The following is a 9,257-nucleotide window of genomic DNA, read 5'->3' as shown; positions in this document are numbered from 1 at the left end:
GTAGCCACCCCCCCCCTTTTTCATGGGACCAAAAGTAATTGGACAATTGAATCAAAAGCTGTTTCATGGCGAGGTGTGGGATACTCCATTATTTCTTCATCAATTAAGCAGGTAAAAGGTCTGGAGTTGATTCTACGTGTGGTATTTGCATTTGGAATCTACTGTATTGCTGTGAACCTACATCATGCGTTCAAAGAAGCTGTCCATGCAAGTGAAACATTGTAAGGCCATTGTAAGGCTTCAAGAATGAAACAAATCCATCAGCAACATTAGGAGTGGCCAAATCAATAGTTTGGTACATTCTGAGGAAACAAGAATGCACTGGTGAGCTCAACAACATAAAAAGGCATGGACGTCCCTGGAAGACAACAGAGGTGGATGATCGCAGGATCCTCTATATCACTGGTGTCAATCTGGTGTCCCTTCAGCTGTTGCCAAACTACAAGTCCCGCGAGGCATTGCAAGATTGAGAGTTACATGCATGACTCCAAAAGGCAGAGGCATGATGGGACTTGTAGTCTCACAACAGCTAGAGGGCCGCCAGTTTGACACCCCTGCTCTATATGGTAAAGAAAAACCCATTCACAACATCCAAACAAGTGAAGGACACTCTCCAGGAGGTGGGCGTATCATTGTCGAAGTCTTCAATCAAGAGAAGACTTCACGAGAGCAAATAGAGGGTTCACCACAAGGTGCAAATCATTCATAAGCCTGAAGAATAGAAAAGCCAGATTAGACTTTGCCAAAAAAAAAAAATCTAAGAAAGCCAGACCAGTTGTGGAAAAGCCTTCTTTGGGCGGATGAAACTAAGATTAATCTGTACCAGAATGAGGGAAGAAAAAAGTGTGGAGAAGGCTTGGAACAGCTCATGTTTCAAAGCACACAACGTCCTCTGTAAAACATAATGGAGGCAGTGTGATGGCAAGGGCATGCATGGCTTCCAGTGGCACTGGGTCATTGGTGTTTATTGATGTGCTAGAAGCAACCGAATGAATTCTGAAGTGTTTAGAGAGATACTGTCAGCCCAGATTCAGCCAAATGCAGCAAAGTTGATTGGACGGCACTTCACAGTACAGATAGAGATTCTTCCAAAACACACTGCAAAAGCAACCCAGGAGCTTTCGAAGGAAAATAAGTGGAATATTCTGCAATGCTTGAGTCACTCATCTGATCTCAACCCAATTGAGCATGCATTTCACTTGCTGAAGGCAAAACTAAAGGCAGAAAGACCTACAAACAAAGAACAACTGAAGACAGCTGCAGTTAGAGCCTAGAAAAGCATCAGAAAGGAGGAAACCCAGTCTTTGGTAATGTCCATGGGTTCCAGACTTCAGGCAGTCATTGCCAGTAAAGGATTCTCAACAAAATACTAAAAATGAACATTTTATTTATGATTATATTCATTTGTCCAATTATATTTGAGCCCCTGAAAATGGAGGGACTGTATAAAAATGGTTGCAATTCCTAAAATTTGTACTTGATATTTATGTTCAACCCCTTGAATTAAAGCTGAAAGTCTGGACTTCAGATCCATTTGGACTGTTTTGTTTTAATTTATTCTGGTGGCTTATGGAGACAAAAGTATGAAAATTGTATCTGTGTCCATATATATATATATATATATATATATATATATATATATATATATATATATATGGACCTAACTGTATATACTGTACATGATTATAGTAGATAAAACGTTTTAAACTTCCACAGCTTGCTCCAGATCAGGGCCTTCAACCAGCAAACCAGCCAACAGATATGAGGCGGCGTTGTGAGGAAGATGCCCAAGAGATGGTCCGCCAAGCCAACACCTCCAACGGTCAGCCATGTGTACAGAACGAGAGCCTAACAGACCTCATATCCCGACTCACCGCTATCCTCCTACAGATCAAAGTAAGACATCAACATCACTCTATTATTTCCAAACTTTTTAGAGAATCTTTTGTGAGACTGTACTACTTCTTTTACAGTGCCTGGCAGAAGGAGGAGACCTGAATTCTTTTGAATTTAAATCTTTAACAGATTCTATTAATGATATAAAGAGTTCTATAGACCCTTCAAATATCAGGTATGTGTGTCAGGCTTTAACGTGTCTTATTCTGCTGTTATGTTTATCATTTCCATTGTGTCAGCTTGTATTTCATGTATTTTAGACCAGTGTTTACCTTTACATTTATTACTATTATCTGGTAAAGCTGTTTCAGTAATACAAACACAAAAAATATGAGACGACATTCTCTATAATCAAGTAAGAGGACTTTTGTTTAAAAAAAAAAAACTGTAATTTGGCTGTTAGGCCCTAAACCTCTCCCGCGACCTTTCTCATATGAAGCAGCAGCCCAGCATTCAACACTTGCAGGTGTGTTGGATTCCTGTGCTCACCCCCTGCACCCTTTGAGTCCATCTTACCATGTCCTATAGTGCCGAAGAGGCCTAAGCATGTGCTGAACATTTTGATGGAGGCTGTGGCACCTTAACTGAGAAAAGATAAGACCACAGGAGTGGTAAGTATAGTACCTTTTCTCTTGCAGGACCTTGATTGTGGCAATCCCCTTTGATGATAATGGGGCCTGGAATCCATGCTTCACCATGCAATCTTGCTTTAGTGTAGACATCCCTAGTAGCTTATACCTTTTGCTCCCCAGTTGCTCTGTTCAGCAGTTAGTAGCAAAAGAAATACCCTGGGTAAGCTTTGAGCCACCATAGTCATAGCTTACCTAGGGCTATGAACTCCCTTTACTATGGTGCTGATTGGCCCAGCAATATATGAAGTAATTTCCTTGGCTCCAGGTGCTTAATGGAGCCACAGGGAATCAAAGAAAAGTATATGAAGCTGAGGATTAATGCAAATCTGTTGTATTGTCCTGAATGGGCAAAGCACAGGTTTATATTCAAGTTGAACTTCAATCTTACCTTCAGTCTTGCACATTTGTACAGGCTCCTCTCCTGTACTGAAATTGCTTACTCTGATTTCTCTGCACACTGGGCTTCTGGGAATGCACACAGGGAATGCAAACAGTGTGCATTCGAAGCTCCAACAAGTCTAATAATGCCTGTCTTATTTTTCCTGCCTAGAGGGCATTCAACATTTATTTAGTTTGGGGTTTTTTTTGTTTTTTCAGTCCAGCCTGATTTTCCTTGGCCTGCCCCTTTCTTTTACTGGATTTCCATTTTTTTCAATCATAGACTCTTTATCATATGTGGGCATTACCTATGAACGCAGACTCCTCCCGAATGACATCAGCCAAGGCATTTTGTTACTTTCATAACTTTTTCCAAGGCCCAGCCCATTGCTTGCATAAGGGCTGAGGGCTCATAAGTACTGGGGCAGGGTGTTTAGGAAGATATATACAGTACCTTGCTGGACCTCCCCACCAGCCATGATCTGCCAGTGGTAATATCTGTGGTTCCTTCCTGGGGTCTAGGCCCAAAAAAGAACCAATAGGTTGTAAGACATTGTAAAAAATGTGAAACTAAAAGCCTTGACTAAGAACAGACCACATAAGATGTGAATATTTTTTTGTTTTGTTTTTATTTTTGTTTTGTTTTTTTATTTCCCAACTAGCGACCTGAAAATGGAATAGATTCCTCCATCCACACAAACAAGGTGGAGGTAGGATTCCCCCTAATTCCCCCAACCAGGAGATTGTATTCTGAAAACAGGACTTGACACACTCAAAATACACTAATCGGCAACTTCAGCTTTTCAACTTGTTCATCAAACAGAAATCGATCTAATGATCTTCTGTCAAGCGGGTACAGCTACATACTAATAAAGATTCAGCTGGTCCTTCCCGAATCCTGATCTATCTATAGCCACCTTTTAGTTAGAAAAAAAAACACCTAATTTACCTCATCTAGTTCTGATTTCATTGTTCAGCTAAGGCCGTGCCTTTGCAAATCCCTTGTCCAGTCAGTGTCTCTACGACCGTGTGTGTGTATGTATGTGATACATATATATGTATGTGATATATGTATATATATGTATATATATATACATACACACACACACACACTGCACTACTCTTGCTGGCATTGTTCTTACCAGTAAACATAAGTTCTTAGTTGCATTAGAAATTTTGATGACCTGGAATGTGATGGCACCCATCTGTGTTTTTTCTTGCAGCTGTTTTCAGAATAATGTGGAGATCCACGTAGCACATATCCAGAGTGGCCTGAGTCAAATGGGAAATCTCCATGCCTTCTCAGCCAATAATACCAACAGGGACTGACAATCTGGCAGACTCGTCTATAGAAGAAACATGGACTCTTCTTTGTATTACAAATGAACCAGCATTACAAACTTGACATATTTTATTTACTTTGTCCTATGGATACACACGGCAAAGAATAGTTGGAGTTTCCAGGCCGCTTCCCACCCAGATACAGATATTGTGGAAAGAGCACTCTTCGTTGTTTCCGTTCTTCATTGTCGGTTTTTTCTTTGTCATCCCTTCTCACTGTCCTGCGTGGCTTGTGGTGAGGTTATTGTTTGCCATCGGCTGCATTATTTGCTTTCACTTCATGAGATCAAATGAGAATTTTAGGTGGTCATCCTATGAGCTGCAAGTGTTTAGGTGAATCCCACAAACCAACCAATGTCCATGCACTCCCATGGCAAACACATTTTTAAAATGAAGCTGTCCTCTTAAGCAGAAGTGGGAGCCATACTGTGCACAGCAGGTATAAAGACTCCTTTATCTGCTGCGTTTGATATTCCAGCCTTCCTTCCATCAAAGGGAAGTCTGGTTGCTAGAGGTTACTGAAAGCCCAATTTAACTTTTCCTTTAAATCAGTCAAATATATTACAGGTGCATCAAATCAAAAGGTGTCCAGAGTCTGTTTTCTTTAGTTGCCACAGTTTGAATAGATAACCTGTCCCCTGCCAGCATGCTGTAAATAAGGACCCTTGCTCTGTGTGGAAGCTGTGGTCTCTCTGCATTGGTACAACTTACCCCTTGCTGATTTAGAACTAGAGCTCTCCTGTCAGCTTGATTTGAGAGCTCTAGCTCTGCCTCAACTGGGGTCTGCCAGACCTCTGCAAAGAGATCCCCGTTTTCACATGAAGCACAAAGATTCTTTTCTGCAGCAGGCTTTTCTACCTTTTTGATTGACCTGGAATGTATTTAGCTGATTTAAACTGAAAATTTAGTTGGGCATTAACTGTGCACATGCTCTTGATCTCATCCAGTAAGTTTCCAGTTCATGACCAGTGACCTGGCCAATGGGAGAAACCACAGCACCCAGTGGAGGACCAGTTCTCAAAACACCTGAACATCTCAGGCACCAGGGAATATCTCAGACACTGCAGTATTTTCAAGAGCGCAAAGGCTAAGATCACTGCCTGTTGCAAAGGTAAGTAATAAATCTCTCCCTTCACAGGTTGTCTTTGTTTCTTTTCTTATTTTTGTTGTAGTGACAAGTTCACTTTAAAGATTGGGTATGCTTTGAACAATGATTCTGACACTATTGTGGGAACATTTGCTCGGCATTGGAATGTTATTGGCTGGATGCCATTTTTATGTGTTTTATGTATGTAGAAGATATTACGATTCTGCAGATATAGGATTTTGTATGGTGAGGTCATATTTATATGTGCTAGGGCTTCAAGGTGCAGCTTGTGAACATCAGCACTGATATCTGAGAATGAATATACATGCCTGCACCCTGCACAGTGGTCTTTTGAGAGTGGAAGAACAGATTGTGCTGTTTGCTTAGTTGACTGGCGCACCTCTTTTTTTTTTTTTTATTAATAAAGGCCATAGTATTCAACGCTAACAATTTAAAGAGCACAGCAGCTGCCTGCTGATGAAATTTGCTCTGTGGGCAGCCCTGTTAGCAACACCCAGATTGACAAAAGTTGATTGTTCAATCACAAGTCGTTTAGTGGAAAATTGACAGCTGAGATGTAGGAAGTGTTTAGGTATTCTGCCAGCCGGTGGTGCTGACTGGCAGCATAGCGCAGCCTGTGGTGGGAGAGTCATCTATCCACTATCTTTAGTATGGGTGGAGGAATCTGCTAGATTTATTTCATTCAATCCCCAGGCTGAACAAAGGACATATAAAATATTTTTGGTTGAAGACTGAAAATGGATAAAAACCTTGGCCTGGTTTTTGTGGCGGTCTGTTTCACCTCTGATCTATCTCTTCACTATCCCCTGTGTCACCAACACAGAAAGTGGTCAATAATCCACCCAACTGATGCACTGATGTCAAACCAACCTTGACAGAGGTTCTAACACTCCTGTTTACTATTCAATACAAGAGTTTTAGATGGAGTTACTTAATCACTGTATTCAGGCAAGAGAAACCTTTAAAGTAAAGCTGGCCATACATATAGAATTGTATCCCGTTGCAGAGATTCTCTTCACTTCCTGTCTCTGGGAAATCTCCTTAGCAGGTACGCAGGCTAGAACAAAAACCTGATGTATATCACTTCATCCAAAGTTAAAGGAAATAGTTTTGCGTTCTGTTACAATGTCTTTGATCAGAAAACGTCTTCACCGTCACTGCTGGTTGGGAAAGTTTGTTAACCCTGTATCTGTAGATACATAAATGGTGGATACAGCATATAGTCAACACCGGTCTATGACGTCTCTTTGCAGACCTGTGTATCCTTGGCTGTTTACCTTGTAAAAATTGTGTATTGGGTTGTTTAATATAGGTGGTCAAAAAAGAATTCTATGGTAAACCATTTCACCTTTGTTTTATGAGCTAGATTTAGGAAAATGTACCTACTCAAATTTTAGAAACCACAAATAATGAAGAATTTTATGGTATTGTACAGCTCTATGACCACACAGGGCCTCACACCCTGTAGTGCTTGTATAGTTTAAAGAGAAAAAAAAAAAAACAAAGAAACAAAAATATTGTTTTCTTGTGTATTTTGTATCATTTTTATTTGAGGGGGTTATTCATTTTATATACCATCTGGCTAAATCAACTTTGACAAGAAAAATAAAAATCAAAGGAGCAGGGTGGAAAATTGTTGCTGCAGGTTGTCACAGCTGTGGACGATGAAAGCCAGCAAAGAAAACTCCTCCATCCACACCATTTAGAGCAGATGGAGAAATCGATTAGATTTTTCTCACTGGGCACACTGGCTGAATTTGTAAAATCTATCCATGTATGGCTAGCTTAAAGGATAAGTTCACCTTTTGTAACATATTACACCCATACAGGGTGTAACATGCCACAAATGCACCAGCCTCTGCTCCCCTTGAGTCCCTGTTTTGACAGAGAGCGGGGGATTTTTGCTGTCACAATCCAAAAACACATGGCTGTGCGGGGCTCCAATTGTCTGGCAGCGTTATTCATTCAGTGTTTTGTGAATGTGAAAACTACAAGTACTGGCAGCCTTTGCGGCTGTCGGCTTGTAGTTCTCAAACTACCACGGCCCTGTGTAGTGCTCTGATAGTCCATTGATTCTTCCTGTCAGAGTGAAACTGTCTGCCCATAACTGAGGTATGAACAGACGGATACAGACCGTCTGCAGGATGCTGGCATTACACCCATAATGTATATTTTTTTACCTGCAAAAAAAGAGCATTTATTTATTTTTTGTAAAGGTGAACTAATCCTTTAAAGGCTAAGTTCACCTTTCTGATCATGTTACATGTTATTTAGGGTGTAACCTGTTCAGCATCCTGAATTTTGTGCATGAACTACTGTCTGCCATTACGGCAGTAGTCCATTGAGCTTCCTGCAGTTCAGTAACTGTCTGCCTGTATGGGAGGTACAAGCAGACAGCTGACTGAGAGTCTGCAGCAGCCTGGAATTGTACCCACGATCTGCTGATCACAGGTGCTAAGCTCTTCAGGCTCCTTAGAAGAAAAAAAATATAATATGAACATTTTTTACCTGCCAAAAACGTGCATTTTTTTAATAAAAAGTGAACTTATCCTTTAAGCCTATCCATCTGTTCTTTTCTGTGTAGTAGATGGACATGTTCAATGAGAAGCAATGATGGAAGTAAAACAGGCCTTATCAAAGTGTCTTCCATAATGGGTGTCAGTTTTTCTCCATGACAACCAGTTGGTAAAACAGAGTGCAGTGTTCTGTGCATCTTGAAGGTGAGTTCTGTTTCTCTGAGTTTATTACTTGATCCAACGAGAGCCCCCTTTGTGGCATTTTACAAATTCTATCATTTTGCAAATTGGATGCATGGGTGCACACATAGGACAAACGAGCTAAAAGTCTTCATTGTTTTGCAGATCAGTTTGCTTGTCTGTTGCAAACCGATGTGTGTGTTTTAATGTTTTTTTTATCCTGAATTGCATTCAAAATCCTTAACGTGTATGTGGGCCCTTACGGTTTTAGCTGCACATACACTTTAATGGACCATTTTAATTAAATGCATTTTGAAGGAAAATATACACTGGGATCGAAGAATGACTTGCAAGACCTATGCCACCAAGACAATGGGATGATGTATGCGAAGATGGAAGTACGCTTCTGGTAAAAGGTGGAGGGGATGGTGCGTGCATGTGTGTGTGTTTGTATGAATGAGATTTCAATATAGGTTGTTTAAATAAACATTTTTAATCTGTTGAAAATATTGGTTTGCAAAAGTGGATTGAGTGTGTTTTGTTTTTTGTTTTTTATTGGGTTGTGCAAGGTGGTATAATTAATGAAACTGTATCATATGCATGGGTTTTATTATAAAACTTTGGCCTGCTCTGTTTAAAATGAAATAATTTATGGTCACTTTGATCTGTTTTTTTTTTCCCTACACAATGACTGATCTCCATTCAGTAAAATATATTTTGATGCCTTTTTATCTCACACTGTTTTTTCAAAGTGGAGTTTTTCATTTGAGCTATATGTGTGGGAAGGGTGACTTAAATCTGAACTCCAGGCTGATATAAGACAATGAATGCATATAATTTTTTACTATTTTTATTTGCTAGCAGTGTAAGTACCAGATTTTGGCCTGTTGTCAGCTTCTTGACGTTACTGTATAGCCGAGCTTAGGCTGGGAGATGGAGAAGCAGTACTAGGAGTTAATCAGGTTTGCTGCAGTGTAAGAGGCATGCTGCTAGGTGAGCTCATCTCTGCTACTGTCTGGTGCTTCTTTCATTGCCCAATCAGAGGCTGAAGAAGGGTCAAGACTTGTGTGTGTACCTTAACTACAATAAAGAAAAATCCAGTCTGTCATGGCAGACAGCACTGTGCTTGGTGGCAGAGCTCTGTAAAATTCAGAACCGGATAGACAAAACACATCCTTTGGCAGGTAAAACTGCTCTCGTTAAGTG

The 9,257-nt window shown here is 40.4% G+C and overlaps 1 protein-coding gene across 3 annotated transcripts in view; it reads left to right on the top strand.

Moving 5' to 3' along the window:
• Positions 1-8,787, top strand: part of LIN9 (lin-9 DREAM MuvB core complex component) — a 68,516-nt gene extending 59,729 nt beyond the window's left edge. For all 3 annotated transcript variants that reach the window (XM_089685097.1, XM_089685096.1, XM_089685095.1), the window contains 3 exons: positions 1,717-1,896; positions 1,974-2,071; positions 4,130-8,787. In XM_089685097.1, coding sequence (XP_089541223.1) covers positions 1,717-1,896; positions 1,974-2,071; positions 4,130-4,235 — 384 coding nt within the window. In that variant the 3' untranslated portion in view covers positions 4,236-8,787. The remainder of the gene's footprint in view (positions 1-1,716; positions 1,897-1,973; positions 2,072-4,129) is intronic.
• Positions 8,788-9,257: the final 470 nt, after the last annotated feature.

The sequence above is a fragment of the Staurois parvus genome, unplaced genomic scaffold (genome assembly GCF_062004578.1).
Source record: "Staurois parvus isolate SC_StPar_1 unplaced genomic scaffold, SC_StPar_1.0 ptg000362l, whole genome shotgun sequence".
NCBI lineage: Eukaryota > Metazoa > Chordata > Amphibia > Anura > Ranidae > Staurois > Staurois parvus.
Note: the sequence above shows the minus strand (reverse complement) of the source record. Positions and strands in the feature narration are given on the sequence as shown.